At 50.7% G+C, this 24,683-nt stretch overlaps 8 protein-coding genes across 11 annotated transcripts; 4 read left to right on the top strand and 4 right to left on the bottom strand.

Annotated features, from left to right (window-relative positions):
* Positions 1–289: 289 nt before the first annotated feature.
* PV05_07775 (uncharacterized protein) lies at positions 290–2,555 on the top strand. The gene is made up of 2 exons (XM_013457240.1): positions 290–446; positions 752–2,555. The coding sequence occupies exons 1-2, from the start codon at positions 389–391 to the stop codon at positions 1,486–1,488; spliced, it is 795 nt and encodes a 264-aa protein (XP_013312694.1). The 5' UTR covers positions 290–388; the 3' UTR covers positions 1,489–2,555.
* A 144-nt stretch (positions 2,556–2,699) lies between these two features.
* Positions 2,700–7,026, bottom strand: PV05_07774. 3 transcript variants are annotated; one of them, XM_013457239.1, is made up of 3 exons: positions 6,729–7,026; positions 3,601–6,682; positions 2,700–3,492 (listed from the first exon to the last, which is right to left on the bottom strand). In XM_013457239.1, the coding sequence occupies exons 1-3, from the start codon at positions 6,900–6,902 to the stop codon at positions 3,338–3,340; spliced, it is 3,411 nt and encodes a 1,136-aa protein (XP_013312693.1). In that variant the 5' UTR covers positions 6,903–7,026; the 3' UTR covers positions 2,700–3,337. The 3 variants fall into 3 exon arrangements, with proteins under 3 accessions (XP_013312693.1, XP_013312691.1, XP_013312692.1); XM_013457237.1 differs by having other exon boundaries at positions 2,700–6,682; XM_013457238.1 differs by having other exon boundaries at positions 2,700–6,670.
* A 303-nt stretch (positions 7,027–7,329) lies between these two features.
* PV05_07773 lies at positions 7,330–8,574 on the bottom strand. 2 transcript variants are annotated; one of them, XM_013457235.1, is made up of 3 exons: positions 8,456–8,574; positions 8,044–8,246; positions 7,330–7,990 (listed from the first exon to the last, which is right to left on the bottom strand). In XM_013457235.1, exons 2-3 carry the CDS (start codon positions 8,167–8,169, stop codon positions 7,535–7,537), a joined length of 582 nt encoding a protein of 193 aa, XP_013312689.1. In that variant the 5' UTR covers positions 8,170–8,246; positions 8,456–8,574; the 3' UTR covers positions 7,330–7,534. The 2 variants fall into 2 exon arrangements, with proteins under 2 accessions (XP_013312689.1, XP_013312690.1); XM_013457236.1 differs by having other exon boundaries at positions 8,044–8,456.
* A 3,034-nt stretch (positions 8,575–11,608) lies between these two features.
* Positions 11,609–13,603, top strand: PV05_07772 (uncharacterized protein). Its single transcript, XM_013457234.1, has 5 exons — positions 11,609–11,936; positions 12,011–12,483; positions 12,533–12,557; positions 12,667–12,783; positions 13,020–13,603. Exons 1-5 carry the CDS (start codon positions 11,717–11,719, stop codon positions 13,151–13,153), a joined length of 969 nt encoding a protein of 322 aa, XP_013312688.1. The 5' UTR covers positions 11,609–11,716; the 3' UTR covers positions 13,154–13,603.
* Positions 13,420–18,988, bottom strand: PV05_07771 (uncharacterized protein). Its single transcript, XM_013457233.1, has one exon. It carries the CDS (start codon positions 18,885–18,887, stop codon positions 13,734–13,736), a length of 5,154 nt encoding a protein of 1,717 aa, XP_013312687.1. The 5' UTR covers positions 18,888–18,988; the 3' UTR covers positions 13,420–13,733.
* A 134-nt stretch (positions 18,989–19,122) lies between these two features.
* Positions 19,123–20,191, top strand: PV05_07770 (uncharacterized protein). The gene is made up of 5 exons (XM_013457232.1): positions 19,123–19,304; positions 19,366–19,445; positions 19,508–19,633; positions 19,685–19,764; positions 19,814–20,191. Exons 1-5 carry the CDS (start codon positions 19,232–19,234, stop codon positions 19,872–19,874), a joined length of 420 nt encoding a protein of 139 aa, XP_013312686.1. The 5' UTR covers positions 19,123–19,231; the 3' UTR covers positions 19,875–20,191.
* Positions 20,192–20,226: 35 nt separating this feature from the next.
* PV05_07769 (uncharacterized protein) lies at positions 20,227–21,481 on the top strand. The gene is made up of 2 exons (XM_013457231.1): positions 20,227–20,316; positions 20,366–21,481. Exons 1-2 carry the CDS (start codon positions 20,268–20,270, stop codon positions 21,271–21,273), a joined length of 957 nt encoding a protein of 318 aa, XP_013312685.1. The 5' UTR covers positions 20,227–20,267; the 3' UTR covers positions 21,274–21,481.
* PV05_07768 (uncharacterized protein) lies at positions 21,378–23,113 on the bottom strand. The gene has a single exon (XM_013457230.1). It carries the CDS (start codon positions 23,054–23,056, stop codon positions 21,440–21,442), a length of 1,617 nt encoding a protein of 538 aa, XP_013312684.1. The 5' UTR covers positions 23,057–23,113; the 3' UTR covers positions 21,378–21,439.
* Positions 23,114–24,683: the final 1,570 nt, after the last annotated feature.

Here is a 24,683-nt window from a genome sequence, read left to right as displayed (position 1 = left end):
TGGTATCAATCTATTCTGCCAACAACCTTTAACTCCGAGCGTTGCAACGGTCCGCCTTGATGATCTGCAAATCCTGCTTGTATTGTTGTGTCCTCCGCGCTACTACTTGAAGATGGTGAAGTCTGTGGGTGTGGCTTCAGCCTTGCCATCTTCAGCCTTGCCATCTTCAGCCTTGCCATCTTCAACCTCGTCGGGATACCGCCAAGCCGGAAGAGCGATCTAATTGGTTCTTTCCAGGACAACATTTTCCTGGGTTCCTTGAAGTTTTATTTCCATGTCCACTCTGGCTCAACATACTCCAACGTGCATATCAGATCTCTTGGGTCAGTCATCAATCGAAGCAGGACACTGATATCTCGACCAACGGATTCGTGCGCGATTTGCAGCAATGTCTACCGAGGGCGAAACCGAGCCGATACCTTCGGTTAAAGATCTTGCGAGTTCTGGTAGGTCAGCCAAATTGATTTCATCTTCAACTCTACACATACCTGAAGAGCATGGCGATCACGCTTTAGTCCACGGCAGTAGCCCTTTACTGGGTCTGTCCAAATAATTTGGGTCCTTCTGGGAACAACATGAGAAGGAGGCGTGGCGGCATTTTTTGAGGAAGAGCATTTATTCCATTTGGCATACCAACTACCGAGGTCATCCCTAAACAACGCTCCACGCTGTCCCACACATGTTTGTTGTTATCTAATGCTTGAGCGAGAGATATTCTACATGGTCCATTTCGACTGACACCAACCTACAGAACCCTCAATTCGCCGAACATGTCTCAAGACGATAACCACACACATCAATGAACGGTCACCGTCGAACCCAATCACATCAACGCAGTGTCTCGCGCTCTGGCGCGGTCTGTACGTTGCGCTTTACATGCACGACAGCAAAAATGCTCTTTCAGTGCAGAATCTTGCAGCTGAACTCGCCAGGACGGTGCAGACGATGGCTTCGAAAGATGACGAAGTACGAAATGCCGGCAGCCAGACGTACTCTTGGCTAGAAACCTGGTCAGTTGCCTTTTGGGAAACAATTTGTCGAGAATGGCCTTCGATCGATCAATGGCGCATGAACAAAATCCTGCTGCTTGTGCGATTCTATTTACGAGAGGTATTCCATCTGTCGCTGCAATCCGTGGTGGACAATGATTCCGAGGGGAAAGAGAACTCGACCAAATTCATCACAAGCCAAGTCCACATCTTAGAGGCTTGGCCGCTCAGTCCTCGTGAACGTAAGGTGCCGGATGGCTTGAGACTCCACGTTCTTGATATCTGGGTCGACGAGCTGGCAGGCCAGGTCGATGCCGTACAAAAAGGTCACTCTCAGAATGGCGAGACGGAAAATGAGAGCCCAAATGCGGCTTTGACCGATGTCGCCAATAAATTCATGACGCCGGTGGAAAAAGTGAGCAAGGAAGCTCCCCACAAAGGCGTGAAGATGAGAGCCAAGGAGGCAGTGAAATCATTCCAAGAGCAGTTTGCATCTTGACTGGGCGGAATGTCGACTGCCACTGCAAAGCCAGGTCTAAGCACTACACAGCACGCTCGAATTCGGACCCAGAGGAAAAGCAGAAAGCAATTGGCAAGCCCTGCTAAAATTAGGACGACGATCAAAAGCATTATTTTCTCCACCAGTGGTATTGCCAACAGCTGAGCGGGAACCTGCATTCGATAGACAGGGATTGCGATTGAGAAAAGCTCGTTACCACTCCCACCTGTCAAGATGCAATATGACTTCAAACCAGAACTCTATATGGATATCCTTCTGCCATGTACACTCCGCGCCGGCTCGAACAATGGGACGCTACCTACCGCGGAGAAGTCGGACATGCAGCTCTGGATGTGCTGGACCTTGGCTTCGACTTTTCCAAAACGATGGATCGACTTCTTGAGAATCCCATTCCTGTTATGGACATTCCAAATCAGCGTGGGTTATCCATTTATGATGGGAGCTCTCCGCATTAGCGACGGGAAAACATGATGGTCAGGACGATTTCGAGGTTCCACTTGCAGATTGACCATGCCTCATCCGACATTTCGACATCCGATATATTAATGATCATGCTGCCACTGGAAGAACAAACTTTGTCATTTTCCCACCAGGGAATTTCATGAAAAGCGGCTCGAACACATCATCTCTATCTCGCTGAACCGCTTTTTATCCGGATCTGGAGAAATATTGACCTCCCTCTGTCATTCAATTGGATGAACCGGAGCTGAACTGGAGCTTTTACGGCTCCACCAACCCGTTGTTCCTGTCGTCACGTTTCTGTTATGATTTGTAGGAGGTCATCAATGGAGAGCTCAAGAGGTTGAAGCTTCAGTCTCATGCAAGCAGAGATGCGGGCAAGCTGTTTGATGAAGCTGGACCAGTTGAATATGACGGTATATAACGAACAGTCCTGTCCAGCAAGGCCACTGCTGCTCCCTTCCGTTTATCCCCTCTCAACAAAGCCCCCAATACTCCTGTGTCCTGCTGAATCAGCCCTTTTGACATGCGCTCCTTAACGCCTTCGGGTCGGCATCGGCGTGGAAATGCCAGAACATCACCGTCTCCGTGCAAGCATCTGCCAGGAACGGGGTCTTCAACGTCGCCATCCCCCAGAACAAAATGGAAGTGACCAATTTCATCCTCAACGGTAATACCTTACGGACATCAAGCGGCACAAGCATAAATCAACGACATCTTTAGAACGTCAGTAACGGATGAGAGATAGAATTGCTACACTGCTCCGACGTTGAATGTTGGAATGTTAAAATGCTGAAACACTCATCCCCAAAAAAGACTTGACATACAGCAAACAACGATACTGGCCAGGAAGACACATCATCATGGATCGCTCCATATAAGGTAAAACAAAACACGATCCGTCCATCATGATAAGAACTCCAACATCCAAATCCAAACCCAAACCCAGATGCATCCCTCGGCAAATGTAGACAGACGGACAGGATAACGCCTCGCTTGCTTTGGACCAAGCCGAAAACATACTACCGAGTACTCGCTCGCTTCGAAACAGCTCTCTTCTCTTGAACCTCCAGTCGCAAAATAATCCAACTACTCGCTTGCTTCAAAACAGCTCTCTTGACTCCTCAGCCAGAATGATTCAAACCGGACGTACTCAGACAAATCGGGATGAGAAGAAGGAGTTGAAATCCCCAGGATCTTCACGTTCAAACATAACACAATGACACCACAATTGCTGAAGCGAAACAAATCCCCCCTTTTCGACAGATCGCAAGGATATCCCCCAACATCCTAGAATGAGACCAAATCGACTTGGATAATACCTAAGGTAGGTAAAGTAGGACTCGAAGTCGAGCCTGCCGAGCGGATCTCAAGGCGAGAAGACAGCAGGCTGCCACCAGCTCCCTCTGTTATCCTTCTTATCGTCCGATTTTGGCTGCTCGTGGCCGTTTCCTTCCGGGTCTGCTCGGGTACCGTCCATCTTCGAATCTCCGTTTGCCTGCTCAGTAGCCGCCAGGGCAGGGACTATCAAAGCAAAACATATACAGAATCAGCACTTGCTCATTCGGGCAAGAATGAAGATGAAGAAGTCCACCGAATATATTAGATTCGTATCTTAAGAAAATGACATACCAAGACCCTTCTCGCCCTCGTCGACATTGAGTTCTGGTAACTGTGGCACTGGAGGGTCGCCACCATCGATTTCGTCCTTTGCAGGTACTGCAGGCGGAGCAGGCGACCTGCCTTCTTCGGGAGACAGTACGCTCTCTTCGTTGGCGTCTTGGAAAGCCGCCTCGCCCTCTTGAGACGTGTCATTTTCCGATTCTTGTGTAGTTCCGTTGGTTTGGTTTGAAGACGCTGCCGCCGCCGCTGCCGCCGCCGCTTCTTCCGCTCTCTTTTTCTCCAGCTCAGCTGCTCGGGCTTGTTGACGCTCCCAATTTTCTTTTCGAGCCTGCTCATCCCTCGTTTTCCTACGTCGTTCTACCTCATCCATCCCGCCCGTCTTCTTAAGTTTGCCTTCTTCCACGAATTTCTCGACCTCACGCTGGAATTCTCCGACCTTTCGGGTTTGCAACTCTCGCTGGCGGACCCTTTCAGCTCTCTCTATGGCTTCAAGCCGACTTTCATGGTTAGGCTGTAATGCTCGCACTTCGTCCAACATGCCAGTTTTCGCTTCGTGGGGGTCAACTTCCGTGTCAAAAGCTAGACTCCTCGAGGGATTTCGTCCGGCTGTGGTAGTGTTCTGAATATTCTGCTGTTTCGTGGCTTCCTCGACAAGCTTAAACACATTGGTGATATCCTCAAGATCGCCGTCGAGATCATTCATCAACTCGTCTTGTTGGGTCAGGTCGTCCCTTTCTGTCATCACAATCTGCAATTCTTGTTCCCATATCTTTGTCCAAACAGGCTTCTCTCGTTTGACGAAATCCTTGACCTTGGTCAACTGCTTAGCTGTGGCACTAATCTCCTTGCTAATGTCCTCGAGTTGGCGCGGCAGTGGTCTGACACCTCGAGTCACAACATCCTTGCGGAGCTCCTCGACAATGTCAGAGAGGTCATCCACGCGGTTCACAAGAGCCTCGGAGTCATTCGATAACGTCTTCTTGCCTTGGTTGATATGCGAACGTCCAGCATCGCCCTTATAGGCGGCATTGGCGGCTTCTGCAGCGGCAACCTTGACGCCTGCGGCTTTCGACTTGATATCGTTCATGGCAGCTGTGAAATCTGAAGACATCGTAGAATATGTCTGTCGGAGCACCGCAATTTCCCGGCGCAGGTTCTGGATTTCCTGCAAAGTTGAAGATGTCGGTGCTGCTGATGCGGTAAACGTACCAGGGGTTAGGGTCGGAGTCCTCGAGGCAGAAGCTGGGACCGCGGACATTCGAGCCATTTCCTTTGAGGTCTCCAGTTGCCGATCCGAAAATCGCTGCATCATGGTGCTTTGTCCTTCAAGCAGGGCCCGGACTCCCTCCAAACTCTTCTGGAGCCCTCCAAGCCCTTCATCTATATGCTTTTTCACTTCATCAAGCTGTTCAACATTAAGGACGAGCACGCTCCTGTCTTTTACGTCCGACAGATCTTCCAGTTCATGTCGAACGCCGGACACTTGATCTTGGACGTAAATTTCGGGGAGTTCTCCTCCATCATGTTGTGTATTCCAGGCAAATTTCTCGATGAACGCAAGTTGTAACCGTGGGATGGTCAGTTCCTCATATCCATCGGCCAGCACGAACTTCTTGATTTTGCTCCTGTATTGCAGGAATAGCGTTAGTTCTTTCCCGTGCGGAGGCGACGAGTCAAGGGTCATGACCTGTGACTGAGTGGGCGTGACATTGGTACGTGTCTTGTGCTGCACAGTCTCTGGACTGCTTACAGCCGCTTCATCGACCGAAGCCTCGTGCTCGCTAGGTGGAGGGGCGGGCTGTGAATCGATTGATGCTGTTTCCTGCAGTTCTTCAGGTGGCGGTTCTAGAGGTCCATTGACTGTTGCCCCTAGTGAGACTTTGTCTGAGCTTCCAGTGCCCTGCCTGTCGGGAGGGTGCCTAAAATACTCGTCGGGCGTCTTCACAGTTGGACTGTCGATGTCCACAGGTCCTTCTGATGGCTTCATCTGAGGAGCCGACTCCAGCGACAAGACCGGTGTTTCTTCTCTTTCCTCCGAGATCCGTTGTGGTGCCCTGACAGTCCCGCTCCTACTTGGTGAGATATCTCCTTGCCGTGCTGACCTCGACCTCGACTGGTTGTAAGAACTTCGTGATCGGACGGCAGTCAAGGATTCGCGCACCTCTTTCCCTCGGTTTGGTATTGGCGAATTCTGGGCCGCAGGGATGACCGGAACGCCATTGGGAGATGCACCCAAATGCTTTTGTATTTGGTACGCCGAGAATCTTCTTGATGCTCGTCTCTCTAGATCTCCTCCACGTTGTAATCTTGCCAGAGCATCCGTCTGCTTCGGGGGAGGTGGGGGAGGATGAGGGAAATTGATGTGAGGAGCGGGAGGCGCTTGTTCAGCATCTTGGTACGGAGGCAGCACAGGCAAGTTTTGAGCAGTATTCGAGGACATGGTCGAAGATGTCTCGGACTGTGGTAGCTGAAGAGTGGCATCCTTGCGAAGCGACTGCCTGTTTATAGAGGGTTTCGAGGCCTTCGCAGCCGACGCATTGGCGGGCGCATATTCAGTTGCTGCGATATTGTCCTGTTGCGGAGTCGGACCACGCATACTCGAAGTGGCACTGGGGACATCATCCAGCATATGTGTCAAACCCGTCTCACTGCTCCCCGTGGTCGATACACTTGCTTGCCTTACCTGACCAACAGGTGGCCGTGGTTGGGGTGTAGCTGTAGGGTCCTTCGTAGCCCTTCCGCGTAATCTGCTTTGCTTCCTCTTCAGTCCATGCAGCAAGTTGATGATGATGTCGCGTATTCGGGGGAGGTAGTTGTCCAGCGCTTGAGGAGAGGCTGGTTGGCTTAGAGTATCCTCCAAGATGCTTCGTAGCAGGTCCGGAACCGGGCCCAGGTCGGAGGTCTCGACACCTATCGAATTGAAAGCACGACATGCCAGATTGAACTCGTATCCCAGTCGAACGTAGACATCCGAGACCTCCTCTTCCTGTGCTTGTCCACGCGACCATTGTGTTAGAGTCTCGAGGAGTTGTTTCGTGGCGACCAGGAGATGGGTGACACTCTTCTCGATTTGTGAGATCTGCTTGTCGGGCTGCAAGGTCAGTAGATGGGCATTGATGGCTTGAGGCTGTACACACGTTGGCGGTCCGTTGAGAGCGACCTGATCCAGAAGACGATCGCACCTGGGATCCTTCACTGAACGGAGGGTTCATGGCCGGAGCCGATGCTTGCATTTGGTCTGCGGAGGTCTGTTGTCGGCGCTGTGACTGGGTCGGACGCTGCGTGCCTGCTGGTGATGCCGACTGCATCATTGGAAAAGCGCGGCCATGTATATCGAAAGGGAGTGCTCCATCTGTAGGCCCTACATCGATAATGAAGGACCAGGCACGTCGATCGGAAGGGAATTGAGTGCGTCTTGCCGCAGGAGAAGGGGAGTTCAAAAGACGCTTTTGGTAAGTCACAGTTTAACTTAGTTTCGTTGTGTCTTCGCTTCTTCCAACTACAACTTCAGCGCCACTCCGCCCAACTGGGATATCAGGAGAATTCAGTCCTATGAGATTTGTGTCTGAAGACGGCATCAAACAGAATATCTTGGCCTCCACTTCTTCCTGCAGCAGGGCCAATCCGATAGGAGTTGTCAGTGCACAAAATCCGAAAGGCAGCATTCAGGCCAAACATCTGCCACTTCAACCTCGCCTGAAAGGATCAGCTGGGCGAAAGATTCACGTGGACCATCCCTAACGATCCTAAGACACCGTTTCCAAATGTCTTCAACTTGCATCTTGATGTCTAACCAATTGCTCTATACCAGTACAGTGAGATTTGGTAAGTCGGATGCCAACTCATATCTCCGAGCTCACCAAAAGGCCAAACGCCTGGCGCCTACGCTGAAGTCGATGCCGCCATGTATAAATCTCGCTGTATCCCCAAAACGACGCATGTCTCAATTGGGGTGTCTAGGTAACCCATCATACTCCTTCAACTTCTGTTGGACGACTTCCAGGGCATGTTTCTTGACAGACTCCTTGTCCTCTCTAACGTCCACCGGAAGTACATCCCACTCTAGGTCTTCTTCGGGCTCCTCCAGTGCAGCCATCTGGCTATGCACCATACCCTCTTTCATATAATGACCAACTCGGGAGGCTACCCGCTTCTGCAGAGTGGACTCGTCAACTTTGAGGTACACGAAATGGATCTGAACTGAAGGATGCTCGTAGTTTGCGACTCGAATTACGTCTCGGTACTTGTGTTTGAGGGCGGAGCATGTGACAATAACACCATTCGAATGCTGCAGGCGTTTGATGGCTTCATTTCTGACAGTGATCAACCAGTCCCAGCGGTCGGCGTCTGTGAGTGGAATGCCCGAGGCCATTTTCTGCTTGTTGGCGGCAGGATGGAACTGTGAGCCTGCATTAGCGGAGCCAGCAGAGCGGTACCATGCATAAAACGTACATCGTCTCCCTCCACATAAGGTAAGGACAATTCGCTGGCCAGATGCTGGGCCACTGTGGTCTTTCCACAGCCAGCGGGACCGGTGATGATCCATATGTGCTCTATATGGTCGTTGTCTGACTGCATTGCTTGTACAGAGACGTCTAAGGTGGACTTGATGCGCCGGCTAGGGTAGAGGAAAGGATGGGGTCTTGTTGTTCGTTCTGCGGACAGCATGTTGGTGAATATGAGGTGAGAAAGATGACGTTTCTTTTTAGACGGCGGTAAGGAACAGAAGGAATGGCGAATGAACGAGTGAGAGTGTGAACAGACGTAGGATAGGCGAGGTTGATGATATAAAAGTGTTTATAACAATGCTGAGGAATTGAGGAGACATGAAGGAGGCCGCGGACGGTATATAAGGCAGACTTACCGATAGATGATGCAGATTATATGCTGCAGAAACTACTATTTAGGGACTGAGAAGGACTGTGAAGAGCGAAAGAATGTTCGGCGGTGCACCGAGTGAACCGGTTGATCGTACGAGAATGGGATTTCTCGAAACAGGGCGACAGTTGCCCTGTAACCCCACACTCGTCACCACTCAATGCCGGCGTCGTGCTTCAGGGCGGAGCATGCCCAATCAATCCTAGCCAGGCACCGAATGTTAGTCCCGAGAAAGGAAATTTTGTGGTGAACGGGGCGCAAGGATAGGCGATGATGGGCGTCATATGCAAGTTCCAGACTGCCGGAAGATGCGCCTCATCCCGCGGGGAACCCTTAGGGTCGGATGCCATTTGGGACTGGAAACTTCGGCAATCGAGCTGTGTTGCCACCGGACTGCTTCCCAGCAATAGCCGACGAGCCTATTGATACAGTACAGTGAAGAGAGAGATATGGGCAGCAGCGAGTCCGAGGTCTCGGTGAAATCAAGTGTCGTGAGATCGTTGACAACCTACCTTGTTTTACGAGTACCCTTCCCTTATGCATGATGCGATTGATGGTGCTCTCAGATGGGATACATCTAGGGCAATCACGCGTGATCTATCCAGCGTCACTCGCGCCGGCAGTCCATAAAAGACAAGTGACAATTAAGCTCACGACTTCGGTAGAGTCTGCGATACACACACCATTCACACTTATTAGTCCAAAAGGTGGACGTGGTTCCTGTGAAGCTCACGAAGCTGTAGCCGTGGCTAATAGTTTCCTCCGTAAGTCGGAAATTTGCGCCAATCACAAGTGATAGGGCCAAACCACGCGCGCCAGCGCGTGGCCGCGAGCAAAACGCGTTTTCATAGCAAAATGCCATTTTGATAGCCACCAACTTGATCTCTACCCACCACCACCACCACGATGCCTGACAACTATGACGACCAGGAGGCTCGTATAGAGCAAGCCCTAGTATATTTGGACACTCATAAAGATGAAAAAATCAAGCCGGTGGCTCGACAATTCAACGTTAGCTATAACAGGCTTCGAAATCGCAGAAAAGAACGAAATAACAGATACTCATATAGTGGACACAATAAGGCTCTTTCTAAAGAGTAAAAGGAGGCTCTTTACAACATTCTAAAGAGATATGAGAGATAGGGAATCCCCGCTAGACCTTCTATAGTCAATGGTTTCGTAAATAAGTTGCTGGCTAACTTATAGATAGCCAAAACTATAGATACGGACGAAAAACCTCCTACTGTTGGCGAGCGCTGGGGGACTCGATTCCTATAACGCTAAAGTAATTGGATTGTTATTAAAAAGAGTAAACCTCTTACCATCGAGCGCAAGATGTCCCACGATCCCCGTCGTCTCCGGGAGTAGTACTCAAAATTCCACCGAGTTATCGAGCAATATAGTATTGGTAAGAAGGATATTTAGAATATAGATCAAATAGGCTTTCGCGTTGGCGTTGGCAAGGCTAAAAAAGTCATTATCAGCGTAGGCAAGATAGTAAAAAATTACTACAATGACTTCGACAATCGAGACTTCGTTATAGTCTAAGAGACTATTAACGCCGACGGCTCTATTCTCTCACCATAGATTATAATAAAAGGACAGATTATCCTAGAGAAACATCTTATACCAGAGCTTTCTAACTCTATCTTACTCGCAGCGACAGAGTTAGGTTATTCTAACGACGATAAAGCCATCGATTAGCTTAAACACTTCGACGAGTATAGCAAAAAGGCTGGAGAAGGAGCCTAGCGCTTACTCGTCCTTAACGGATAGAAGAGTAACCTAGAATTCAATTTTATTAAGTTTGCGACCGATAATAATATCTTATTATTTAGTTTTCCTCCGTATTCTATATATATCTTATAGCCACTCGATATCGCCTACTTTCAACCCTATAAATATTGGTATTCTAAGGCAGTTAATAAAACTATCAGGAATTTCGTAGATAGATTTAATCGATTTAATTTCCTCGCGGCTATCTAGTCGATCCGTTAATAAACCTTTAAATTAAATACTATCAAATCAGCCTAACGACTAATAGGTTTAGTTCCTTACAACCCTAACATTGTTATTAATTAGGTATAGGAAATCGCAGAGAGACTCCGCACTCCTACCCCCGAGCCTAAAAACGAGACGCATCGAACACTAAATCAAGTTAATAGATTAGTGGATATAAGTAATAAGCTACAAAAAGAGATAAACAAGACGTAAATAATAAGTCCTCTAAAACGCAAGTTTTAGGCATTTCTCAAAGGGAGCAAAATTCTAGCACTCGAGGGACAATAAGCTATTACTAATCTCGCATCAATTCGAGCCGCGCAAGAGAGAAAAGTAAAGCGGCCCCAATCTAAGCGTCATATCTTCAAAGGCGGCTCAATCATAGTTAGCAATACTAGGTACAAGGTACAAGAGCGTTAGATAGATAAGGAAGAGAAGGATCGATAGCATAGGATCAAACAAATCGAGAGAGAACTATTAAAAGTAGAGCGCGCGCAACGACAGCGAGATAAAAAGATGGCAGAGACAGATAAAGACCCCATGGCGCAAGCCCGCACAATACGGGGACAGCGACGATGACGATTTAGAGGGCGCGCAACCAACAGAGATACGCCGAATAGCCAAAACACCCATTACGCCAGTTGGGGAGGCTATTCTAAGCCTCTATCAACAGGAGATTACAAAGGAATCGACGCCTATCAAAAGAGCGCAACATACAAAGAGTCATGCGGGTGGTGCCCAATTTATTTACCCCGAGGTACCATTGCAGATAGCTAAACAGCCATGGGCTAGAATTGCACCAAAACCCGCTGGCAGGGAAGCATGACGCTATTCTACCGGCTGCCTAGATACTTGCAAGTGAACACGTTTAGTTGGTGTTGCATCATGTCGCATTGCAATGGCTATTTTATAAAATGGCATTTTGCTATGAAAACGCGTTTTGCTCGCGGCCACGCGCTGGCGCGCGTGGTTTGGCCCTATCACTTGTGATTGGCGCAAATTTCCGACTTACGGAGGAAACTATTAGCCACGGCTAGCTTCTGTTCCCCATGGCATGTCGAAGCTCCAGGCTTGGCGCTGTAAAGCGGCAGGAGCCTAGCATCGCGGCCACTGGCGACTTACAGCGGGCGAGATCACCATTGCGTACACGACGACGACTAGATACCCATCAGAGCCTTCACTGCTCCTGTATACTACCCACACATACCTCTCTTCATAGCCTCTTGTGCGTTCTGTACCTATCATCATGTCTTCATTCTTCTTTTCCACCCCAGTCGACATTGACATCGTGCTCGAGGACGCCGATGACCGCCAAACAGTCGACGTCAAACTTGACAAGAACAGGCGAGAGAAGGCACCTCTGTATCTCGATGGGGAGTCGGTGAAGGGCGCAGTCACAATCAGACCAAAAGATGGGAAGCGTTTAGAGCACACCGGCATCAAAGTGCAGTTCATTGGACTGATTGGTATGCCTTCACTCATCAGCGCGACACTAGTAGCGATGCCTGCGGCGCAGTTCGGCTGACTTCTTCTCATGCAGAAATGTTCTTCGATCGTGGAAATCACTACGAATTTCTCTCCCTCGGTCAGGAGCTTGCAGCACCGGGAGAACTGCAACACCCGCAGACTTTCCCCTTCAATTTCAAGAACGTCGAGAAGCAATACGAATCATACAATGGCATCAATGTCAAGCTACGGTACTTTATTCGAGTCACGGTGTCCAGAAGAATGGCGGACGTGATCCGAGAAAAAGACATCTGGGTCTACTCTTACCGGATACCCCCCGAGACGAACAGCTCGATTAAGATGGATGTCGGTATTGAGGACTGTCTTCACATAGAGTTTGAATACTCCAAAAGCAAATACCATCTCAAGGATGTCATTGTTGGCCGAATATACTTTTTGCTGGTGAGATTGAAAATCAAGCACATGGAATTGTCCATTATTCGGAGGGAAACCACAGGAGTCGCACCAAACCAGTACAACGAGAGCGAAACTCTGGTCCGCTTCGAGGTATGCTGAGATCCCAGACTTCCAGGATTGGAATGGCTAACGGCTGCAGATCATGGATGGTTCTCCTTCGCGAGGTACGTTTGCCCTGGACTCTGCCTACGATCAAGCCACCAGTTAGGCATATACGAGGCCGGATTTTCCGAATACCAGAACCCTTCACATGTAAGGCTGACAATAAAGCAGGAGAGACAATACCCATTCGATTATTCCTAGGAGGGTTCGACCTGACGCCTACGTTCCGCGATGTCAACAAGAAATTCTCCACCCGATACTACCTGAGCCTTGTATTGATTGACGAAGGTACGTTCGATCTGTGCTCATAGCCTTGTACCTCAAAGGATCCGCTTATGAGACGGCAAACACCCTCTATCGCTCGAATGTCTCGATGCATATGGCGCATTTGGAGATTTGTCGGCTATTGAGATTTCGGGTTAGGTCCTGTAGCCGCTGGCCAATCCGAAAGGCCACTATCTCCCTCTGCATATCTGGAACTCATGCCCTTTCCGCTTGACAAGTACTAATACCTTTGTGTACAGATGCTCGCCGATATTTCAAGCAATCAGAGATCGTGCTATTCCGACAAGCACCCGAATCAGCTCCTCAATTAGCCATCGATAACCCGGGGGTCGGTGGAAAACAACCTATGCTCACGATGCCGACACCTGCCTGATTCGTCGAATGGGGAAGTTGTTTCCTCTTCCTCGACTCTTTATACCGTTACGGCTCCTGATGAACCCTCGCTCCATAAGGCAATTTTCATGCTCAAGGCATATTGGTTCCAGTCTCAGCGGTACTTGTGGCCGGATGGCTAGTGCCCGGATAAGGTGCTTGGGAGGTACCACTCGACACCCGCACTCCAATCACTCTGTCAATCCGCTCCTCCACCTGCGGTGGGCATGCAGGCCACTCTGTACTCATGGTCTTCAAAGAATCTACCTGACATTAAATCTCTATCCCAAAGGCCATCCTTAAGCGACAAAGACTTCTGCTACAGTGCATATGTCCATACAGGAATACAGGAGCCTGCCTTGCAGAGGCATGTCCTTCGGCCTAACACAAAATTGATGGCAAGCCCATATAGTTAATTATGACAGTCACGCAAACAACATTATGATTCTCCCTTACTCTCCGCACATAGTCACTCGATCCGTATTGTCATCAGCATCTCCTCCCTCGTGCAGAAGATCATCCATTCGTAGATCTTTCAGAGTTGGTCGTCCTTAAATGACCGCCCGCAAACTCATCCAGCTTCATCTGAGACCCCAGTCTTCCCCTACAATGCGACTCCACTGTTCCAAGGCCTCGTCAATGCCCCTTCCTGGCCCGTCGGCCTGCCACGCCCCCTGGCCTTTCAATCTAGGCAAATCTCGCCAGAACCTCTGCACGCGCACCATGAATGCATATAATATCCGCAGATGCTCTTTGCCGTCTCCACCACACATACCGGCGTGCTGCTTCTCCTTTCCTGATACGTCCTGTAGCGCACGATCATGACTGCGCAATTCGACAAACTTTGCAAGAATAGTCTGCAACTCCACTTGCTGCGGCATGGGTGGTGGCGTCATGCCGCGGAGGCGCTGGTCCGCCAGGAACGTCTTGAGTGGGTGCACTACGCGCAGCAACATGTAAGGAGACGCTGCGCGAGCGAGTTTGTACAGCCCAGAGTCTGACCCGTCTTGTTCCGGTCGCTGGACGAGCTCGAATAAGGCGTCCATAGCGGTGTAACATGTCCTCCTCCGGACCACAAAGACCGATTGGTGGAGACTTCCCGGCCTTACTGACAATAGGTCCTGCAGGGGCTCGTTGGCAATGTCTTCAGGCAGGTCATAGAACCATGGCTTAGCGAGGAGAGATGCTTTGAAAAGCGTGATCGCGTATTGCTGGCAGGCGTCTTGTCGGATCTCGTCGTGCTGAAAGATCGAGATCAAAGCAGCATGGAAGTGTCGAAAGGTTTCGATGTCAAAGGTCTCATCATCCAGGAGGGTTTCTTCCTTCTGCTTCAGTGGCCGGTTGCGAAGCCCGCCGGGCTCTAGTATGCTCGACGCCGTGGCAATGATTGCGTCCGGAAGCCGACCGAGCCGTGCAATGTCTTTGGCATCTCTGTTTAGCTTTACGTGCTTTTGCAAGGCTTCCAACAGCACAACAGCCGTGATGGTCGCTGTCCGCCAGAGGGGCGTTTGAGTGTTTGTGGGAAGCTCCGTGTATTTCGTATCAATCAGGGCGGATAGGGTTTCGAAAGACTCCCGCACAGCCAAAGTCGGAATGAGGTTGTCATCGTTTGCCTGCTCAAGCACGAGTACCTTTAGATTCTCCACACATGCACTGGCAAAAGCAATGAAGGTTGGTTTCTGCGCTGACTTGTGGATGGCAGACTTATTATTCTGAAAAGCAACTTTGCCGCCTTGAATGTTCAGACAGAGTTTCACAAGACGGAGTAGATACTGGGAATACTCTGCTGCCTCGTCACAGAGAACACGCTTCAGGATGACCAACCCTTGACAAGCCTCCTTCTGCTCTGCTTCTAGGCTTTTCACGTCCCTGGTGTATGGAGGGTGTGTGCACAACAAGACAGTCTGCTCGATGGTATCCATCAACAGAGCTGATATATCGCGGTCGTCAAGCTGGAAATCCGTCACGGCCTGGCTGCTTGTCTCATGTGCCTCAATAACGGCATGCATGTGCGCAGTGAATGCCGGCTGATTTGGCATGCTCTCACCATCAATGTCACTGGGATGATGTAAAGCCCACAGCTTCAGAATGGGCATTAGCAACTCTTTTTCGACCGTTCCTGATGTTCGAAGAGTGGATAGCAACCTTGACACATTCGAAAAAACCAACGAGGAAGCTGGCAGGGATCCCATGCTCAAGAAGGCTTCGAACACCTGCATTATCCCAGACCAAGTATGCTTGAACCCCGAGTGCTTGACAATGGTTGCTATGTTGTGACAAACAAGCTGAATGCTCCCATCAACCAGTTGTGATGCTGATGCCAGCCAGTCTGATTGAGTTGCGGTATCTGAGGTGCATTGCCTGATACCATATTCGATAGCACTTAATGGGCCAGTGGTGAGAGCAACGGCCCAGGCACTGGGGCTGAGACTCTCGCATGAAGCGTCTAGCATCCTCAAAAGCACTCTGATGGCCGCGTTGCGTACATCCAGTCGCGGGTCCTTTGACAATGCCACCAACTGCAGCAAGGTAATGCTCCAAAGAGCAGCAGACGTCGCTGTGTATTTTACGTCACCGTCATTTGGAAGGACATCCGCAGCTGGCATTGTCTCGAGCTCGATGGTCTCGATGTTGGTCAATATCTGCGAAGCCAGGCTCCACAGTAGAGTTGTACTCGTCAATGCAACATTCAGATCGTAAGACTGCGAGCCAAACTGACGGAGCAATTGGGACAAAGATGACAGTGACTTTGCCGAGAGGGCGGCCAAGAAATCGGATGTAATCAGCTGAATGGACCTGAACGAGAGTCGCAGCAGTTGTGCGTTCTGCTCATCATTTTGCTCTTCCTCAATCGACACGGTATCGGGCTTAGGTCCATCCACACACTCTGAGACTGTCCTGAATAGAATTTTGAAGGCGACCGGCCAACCGCTGCCCAGAGAATCTCCGCTATGGCTTAATATGCTTTCCAGAGCTTCTAGCAGTCTCTTGTGCACCTCGAATTGAATGTTGTCATAACTGTTGGTCCCGTTCTGGTCGAGAGATTCTAGCTGCTCAAGTAAGGCTTGTAAGCATCGCAGTCTGATCTCTTCCGCTTCCGCAGCGTCAAGCCGAGGATCGTCGAGCAGTTTCATAGTCTCCATGGAGATCAAGTCGAGTACGCTGGCTGACTGCAAGCGGTAATTGCCTGAAAACCCAGTGTCTTGCGAAATATTCAGGAGCCTCCTGGCTATCAAACCCCACGAGCAAGATCCCTCAGATGTGGAGGTGAAGCGGTGAATATTGATGCGCGATATCTCACTTATCTTGTTAAGAACAAAGCCTATCTCCAGATCCAGTGTTTTCGACTTCGTCCACAATCCGGATACGCTGCGAGACGTCCGATATGGCGGTCTTCCAGGTGTAAGTCTTGTCGGTGAAAGCGGAGACGTGATGTTCTCTTCGGGTTGCTGCGAGTCCTCATCTAGGCCACTTTGACCTAAGAGGCGGAACATTGACCGTACTACTATTGAAAAGGATTCTTGACTGTAACTTTTGGTACTCTCCAACATCCTTTTGGTCGCGGCTTGCACAGCAGCTATTTCACCCGCGAGAGTAGCTTGTCCCTCACTGCTCGAAACGCCAATCCGGGGACTGCTCAGCAATGAGCTCATTGACACTGCAGAGGGTATCGCAATCAAGGCTTCAACTGTTTGCAGAGTCTCAATAAGGATGAACCAAGCATCCTGTTCAAGCGTGGGCCCAAGCGCAATCCCCAGATTCAGCAGAGCCCGAAGGCAGAGTAGATGCCGAACGTTAAGGGGCTGTGGAACATTTTGCCTGCTCGGGTTTGAAGGCGGTTCAGTAGGGGACCTGATATCGCCATTCGCGTTGTCATGGTCAGGGGCTCCAGACCGAGTTGGGGGTCTCGCGTTCTGTGAAGTCGTTATGATATTGTTAGCATTTGTAGGAATGGAAGCTTTAGCCAGAGTCGTCAGAAGAGCATCCCTTGGCGTCGAAAGCTCCAATACTCCAGACACCTGAGCAAGTTTCTGGACCGACCGAATCAAGATATGATAGAACTCAGAGTCCAAAGCCGAATTCAGAAAAGTTGAGCAGGTGGCAAGGGCTGCGGGCCAGCACGATTCAATCAGTGCAGAGCAAGCTTGAATTTCATGGTGCAGTGGATGTTGGGTCAGACTCAAAGGGTTGACAAGTCGCTGGTACTTGCTGGCTGACGCTGCACTTCGACTCGGCTTGCGTTGGCCTCCGTCTTCGACTAGATCCGTACTGGAACCATTTCTTTGCGCCTCATCCAGACTCTCCCGTTGCGTCGGCCGGCCCGGGACACTGAGTGGCATGACAAATTTAGACAAGCCATCACATAAGGATGCGATGCAGCCCAGCACGAGCGAATATAGGTAAGTGCTGGGTACCGCAGGAGGGTTCTGTTTTTCAGGTTGATCCATAAGCGGTACATGTAGTACGCTCCAGTTCATACTGATACCGGTAGTACTGGAATCTCCCGTAGATACTGAGGTGATAGCGCCGCCGAGACCCTGGGCTTCTATAGATGCTGCCTCTTCGCTCTCGGCATCGTTGCTCCTTTGCACAGGTATAGTTGATTGGCGACCGAGACCGATTAATGATGGGTCTTCCGCAGCAATGCGAACCATTGCAGACATGAACGGACCTATGACCTTATCCGAGCTGTTCGCTTGATCGAACAAGTCGAAAGTGGTTCTCAGAACCGTGAAATCCGAGCAGATGCCTCGAAAGAATTCCAGGCATAACGCACGCTTCCAGGGCGGATTACCCTCCTTTTCGAGAGTACTTAGAAGTGAGGGAAACAGACGCGTCAAGTGACTTTGTAGACTGTCTTCATAGTCTTGAAGGATCAAGAAAATGATGGAGAAGGCTCGAACAACTTGGCCAAAGTCGTCCTTCTTAGCCAGAATCCTGGACAGGCCATGCGTGAGGTGTTCCCAACAATCATGCAGCTGATCCACGTTCGACATCAGGAACGTGGGATGACTTAGAAACACTGTCTGCAGCGTTTCCAGAAGAAAACCAGATGACAGGGCCTCTACCTTCAGAAACTGTGACTGCTCCTGGTCCAATAGCAAGGAAAAATCCCGGAACAAGCGGACTGCATCATCCTCCGTCACTTCTGAGGGCTCGTTGCCAGTCTCAGATACATTTCCCTTCTCGTCATCTGCGGTTTGAGCTCCCCCAGTCTGTCCAGCGCGCTCGAACACAGTTGAGACGAGTTGTTGGAATGTTGCAGTAGCTGTGTGGCTTACAATCGCAGTCCTACTGGATTGAAGAGCTGCACAGATCTCTAGCGTCCTCGCCAGGGGATCACCACGCAGGTCATCTCCGTAGAGTTGGAGCAAAGAGGGTAGCGTTTGTAATATCTTGAGTTGCGGCTCGTAACCGGAGTTGACTCCATCGTGAAAGGCGTCCAAAATATCAGGGAGCCTTGCGCGTGAGACTGCGCTACTTGCTGTCAGACGCTGCAGGCAAACGGTTGCACTGGTTGCCAATTTGGCATTCTTGGACTTGCAAGCCAGAACAAAAGGATCGATAAACTGAGGCCGACGTAAGAGGTCACCGGCCAATTGTGTCTCCGATGTTACGGAGATGGCTTTGAGGTCGGCGAGCGACTGCTCAGCGGCAGTACGCACATCGTTGTACTTTCTCTTTGAATCCGATATCAGGCTTGTCAACTCTGACTGTAGAAATGCATGCGTCATCCCGGCCAATCCATCTCATGACGGTGACACAAGCACCACAGCTTTAACAGGAGTTTAGCGTCATCGATGATTGCGCATGTGACGTATGGCTGGTATGGGAGTCCATACTTCAGGTGGTTCAGTGAAGTTACAAACGAAAGAGTGTCCTGACGAGGCAGTCTATGCCAAGGCTGTCAAGTCAATAGGACGCTACGACTCACGAGGCTGCGGCGCGTGCCCGCTTCCTCTCTTGTACCCCTCCAGTCCTTTCTCCAACATTTATTCTTTACCCATTCAGTCACCTACTACACTGCTCGGTCGATACATAATCCTCTTGAGGAACCGGGCCATTTCCATAGTGCACAATGGGCGCCAAAGTACCACGAAACTTCCGACTTTTGGAAGAGCTGGAGAAGGGCGAGAAAGGCCTCGGCGCAGGTTCGTCACCTGTGCTTCGCTCTCGGGCTATAGAAACGTCGGATGCTGACTTGAATGACAGAGGCATGCTCGTATGGATTGGCAGATGGCGATGACCTGATGATGACGAACTGGAACGGCACGATCCTTGGACCTCCCCATGTATGCGAATCGAAAACCGGCGCACTGCATCGACGACGAAACTGATCCTTGTCTACTTACAGAGTGCTCATGAGAATCGTATCTACAGCGTTAACCTCCATTGCGGAGAACAATACCCTGACGTTCCACCCACTATCCAATTCGTTTCGAGAATAAACCTGCCCTGCGTTGATCAAAAGACAGGAAAAGTAGGGACACCATTGCAATGGAGGAGACAAGAGCTAACATCGACACCCAAGGTCGACCCTTCAAAACTACCGTGCCTGGCAAATTGGAAGCGAGATTATACCATGGAAACAATTCTCATTGAACTGAGAAGGTACGTTGAATATAGACCCTGCTGGGCTGCGGCTGAATGGAACCTCCAGATACATGGCTCTCCCTCAGCATAAGAAACTACCACAGCCTCCGGAAGGAACGACTTTCTAGAATGAGAATGCAGCATGAAATCGTGGAGTTGGGTTTTGCAATACAGCGATGATTGATGAGGCTTTATGATGCATGATCCGGCGTCTGGAGATTGGTGATTCCATACACGAGGCAATGGATGATGCAATGGTCATGTCTAGAGAAGAGAGAGCAAGATCACTGTCCAATGTCAATTACATGTCCTCCGGAAGGGCCCTCTCCAGCGAGTCAACCACGACCTCATCCACGCCAATGATGCCGTCGGTCACGTGACCTTTCAGTCGGGATCGGCTAACCTACCTTACTCAGACCGAATGAATAACTCCGCTAGATTCATGCCTTGCGGTAATTCGTAGCCTCGCTTCGTCTGGTCTTTCAACTTGCCTTCGTGCCATCAAGAGGAGAGATGTGCGGATGCCACGTCAATTTGCTCCTCATAAATCAGGAGTGCACCGCCTAGCATGTAGGTGGAGACTCACTCTCCCAAGTGAAGGGAACTGAACCAATATCAGGCCTGTCTTTGTACAGAGTACTCCTTAGAGAGTGCGGAAGGTTGTCTACGAACCTCGGAATCGATACGGTTCATGGCATCAAGGACAGCCTCCGACCACTTGTCCGCTACCGCTTCGAAAATGACCGCAACCTCCTCTCTCCCTCACAAGTAGCAAATGGCATCGCAGCCGGCTATGGCTTTCTCGATCTCCTGCGCTCTTGCAGCGCCGGATCAGGACCATCCCTTGCGCGTCTCACTCGAACCTTCGAATCAATGACCATCCAGGCCGATGAAACTGCAACCAGGCGCGCGAAGTTCGCTTCCCTCTGGAAACCTCCTCCCGCAAACCGTCTCAAACATCTGGAGCACCTCAAAAAGATCAAAAACCCCGCGAACTATGCCCACGACCCATCGAACCCGCGTGTCTTCGAACACCCGGCGCCCCTGCCCTCCATCAAGTCCGGCGTGCGTAAGGTACCCAATCTAATCGTCACCCAGGGCATACCCGTGCTCAAGTACCCGGGCCCCCAGCCCGTGCTACTGAACCGCGTGATCAAGAACAAAGTCAAGTGGGGAATTAAGAAGTTCAACCAACACCACGCGCTGGAAGATCTAGCTCTTCTGGCTGCATGCGAGGACGAGTGGGACGATATCCTCCGGCGACAGCATGGCCTGAGCAAGGCAGAAGAACTCGGCTGGGCGCAGACGGTGCGCGAAGTCGATTCGCAGCTCGAGCAGAAGCTCGCGGCTACAATGCGAAAGAACACGGAATTGGGTAAGAGGCTGTGGGACGTTGTGGTGGCGGAGAGGGAGTTGAAGGAGAAGGAACGACGAGAGGCGCGGCATGAACGACGGATGGCCAGGAAGAGGGCTGCCGAAGGGATGGAGGATGTGAGCCTGAGTGAGACAAAGGCAATCCAGGATTGACCCTCTTGATGCCCTTACGGTAGTCCGGAAGACGCGGCGGTGTCCTTTCGAGACTGTCCGCCGTGGTGTGACGGATGTTTGTATATGAGAAGCAGATTCGAGCACGGAAGAATTGCAATCTGTGATGAGCTGCTCCCCTCTACTCTATGTCTATAAAAGCGATAACCTATCCCATTGTGCGTCTAGATGTCATACGCCTCAACCTATCCATACTCTCCTGGACTCCCCAGCCATCCTTGAGCAAATCTCCAACCTGTTCCAGGCTCAACCCCATGGTCTCTGGATATATATGCCATATTACCACGTATCCCAACGCGCATATGATAGCGTAAGATACGAATGTCCATTGCGGGCTCAACAGGTCCATCATGGGCAGAAAGGTCAGACCGACAACCGTATTGCAACCCCAATTCGTTGCAGTTGCAAGGCTGGATCCCAGGGACCGAACGCTCAGTGGGAATAATTCGGATTGTTGCCACGGGATCGGTCCGAGACCCGTGGCGTAGGAGGAGACGTAGAGAAGTATGGCGACCAGAATTCCAATAGCAGGTAATGGACTACTCGAACCAGTGCCTGGACCGTTTGCTGGTGCTTTGAGTTGGCCCTGGTGGGCGGTTGGTATGTAGGCGAAGGCGCCGGCGCAGAGTAGAAGCGCCAGGACCATGATAGGGATTGTGATCAGTAATATCCGTCTGCGTCCGACGCGGTCGATCAAATTGAATGCGGCGATTGTGAACAGAAAATTGGTGCCAGCAACACTCAGGGCCGTCAACGTGGGCGAAGAGAAGTGTAGTCTCTGGAAAATGGTGGCGGAGAAATAGAGCAAAGTGTTGAAGCCGCAAAGCTGTTGCAGACCTTGTAAGGTGCATGTAATCACGAGCGCTCTCGCATGTGGTGGGTGCAGCAGGAGGGATTGTAGAGTAGGTGGCACGCAGGATCCGGAATCGGAGCCCTTGAGCTGAACATGCGCTTCTTCCTCATCCATGATCTCCTTCTTGATGGCCAGGATCGTCTCGTCCACAAGGTCGGTGGTATCTGGTACCATACCTCGATACACCTTTGCAAGAACGGCGCGAGCCTCGGACTCCTTCTCTATCTTTGCCAGATATCTGGGCGTCTCAGGCATGAAGAAGAGCATCACAATCTGTGCGACCGCGGGCACCGAGCCGAGCCCGACCATCCATCTCCAGCCACCGGGCATCGTAGAGAACGCCCATCCGACTAGATATGCCACCACTTGACCGCCCGTGATGAAAAGCAGAGACACCGTCACAAGTCTGCCTCTGAGATGGCTTGGAGCAAGCTCAGATATATACAGAGGCACAATAAGACTTGCACCGCCTATTGCAAGGCCGACAACACTCCGGCCCAGAATCATGCCCCAGATTGAACTTGTGAAAGCCTGCCACAGCGCACCGAACGTAAACAGAGCATCTGCGAACAGGATGATATTCTTTCTCCCAATCTTGTCTGCCAACACTCCAGCAATCGGACTCGCCACGAGGGCAAAGAAACTTGTACATGAAGTGACGAAACCCTTGTCGAGGTTGGTCAGAGGCCGCGAGGAGAGGTCTGTACCGATCGAGATGAGCGTGCTAGATATGACGCCGGTGTCGTAGCCAAACAGAAGTCCGGAAACACAGGCCGAGATTGTGAGAGCCCAGATAAAGGTGTTACCCGAGTGTTGTACTGTCACCGCAGGTACATGGTGTACATTGTCGGCGTCTTCTCCCTGGCTGATGAGTGGGGCATTAGCTGCGGTGTCGTCGTGCATGGAGGGCATCTCTGAGAGTTCCACATCCCCTTCTTCGCGTCTGCCTCGTGTATTCGCCGATATATCATGATCTGGCATCAATACTTAAGTGGCAGATGTGGAATGTCGCGTGAGCGGGTGGTACGAGGACTGTAGCTTCCGGTGCATCCTCGGGTAAGAATAGAGCCGGCAGCCTTGCCAACGCAGCCTTCGCAGCCTTCACAGCCTTGTCACCTATCGACCTTGCAGCCCAGGTAGACGAGGCTACTTGGTATTGTCTTATTGAGAAACTCGAGCTACTACAAGATCCACTGTGATCAGTCGGTCGAAGTGCAGTATACGAACGGGCACATACATCCATGAGGATAACACGATAGGCAGGCTAGTGTGCATTCTCATCTCCTACACGACCATCAGGACGATTTATATATGTAGTCATACAAGAAGAACATCGCAATATTGAGCAGTGTCATACCGAGCCAGAACCAGATGACCCAGACCAGAGACCGCGGAGCGTTTCTCAACATCGACAGACCAGTTGAAGTGGCAGTTGGAGTTGATATCGCTGCTGCTGACGCAGGTCGCGAAGCCTGTGTCTTGCTGTATGGAACCACAGTCGGCGTGAAGGTCGAGCTCGAGCCACTCTCTGTACTGAGGGTGACTGTACTCGTGACTGAGGGCCCATATCCAGCTCGTCCATATTCCAACCCATAAGCCGCGGTGTCGCAAGTGTAGGTGATTCCCGCTTGCGACGTGCCATAGGAAACGCTTGACCCAAGCATGGTACTATATTCGAAGGGCGCGTATAGCGAAGCACAATAAGGGAAGTAGGAGTTGGTACACAACAGCGCTGCAGCAGTGCAATCACCTGTGCAGCTAGAGGTGTCATTGTAATTGTAGCACGCTGTAGTTTGAGGCGCACAGTCCGAACCGTAGGTGGAAGTCAGGGCCATGGGCGTTCCTGTCGATAACTCTGTAGTTGTCCCGACTTCCCTGCCTGTACTGACTATGGTGTAGATATACGCCGAGGTGGTCGTACTTGCCGAAGTCGCTGAGCAGCATTGAAGATGACTGGCCTCCGTAAAGCAGTACAGGCCTTCGCCGCAATATATTGGGGCATCTGAATGGAAATATCAGCTTCACTGGACAGCTTAGCAGCAGTACAGGTGGATACTTACGAACATTAGATGTTATGTAGCCGCAAAGAGAACCCGGTTCCTCCACGGCAGTGTAGTCCCCAGGGAGATAAGTGACCTCATAGTCTTGCCGTAGCCGTAGCTCATGAGGAGCTGCGGTGATCTGTAGTGATATTTGGGTTGAGTCTGTTGTCCTAGAAGCAAGTGGACTGGAAAGCTGGTGTGTTCGTGTCTGCTCGCGGTCACCATCCCAGGACCCAAATAAACCGCTTCCATGTGCCCTATCGAGCCCAGCAAGCATGAGGCAGGCTAGCAGAGCTGCCATTAAAGAGATAGATTCGTGGAATGCCGGCCTTTCACTGATTTTGGCATCTGAAGTAGCCAAGTATCTTCAAGGACCTGAGCCGACCCTATTTCGGCTGAAGCTAGAGGAGTAGAGTGCTAGTATCGAATTGCTCTGAACCATGCATGTCCCAAGACTTGCGGGAACAAATGTAATGTCCAGGGTAGTTACCTGTACG

Source organism: Exophiala xenobiotica (genome assembly GCF_000835505.1).
Source record: "Exophiala xenobiotica strain CBS 118157 unplaced genomic scaffold supercont1.5, whole genome shotgun sequence".
In the NCBI taxonomy this organism is placed as follows: domain Eukaryota; kingdom Fungi; phylum Ascomycota; class Eurotiomycetes; order Chaetothyriales; family Herpotrichiellaceae; genus Exophiala; species Exophiala xenobiotica.
Note: the sequence above shows the minus strand (reverse complement) of the source record. Positions and strands in the feature narration are given on the sequence as shown.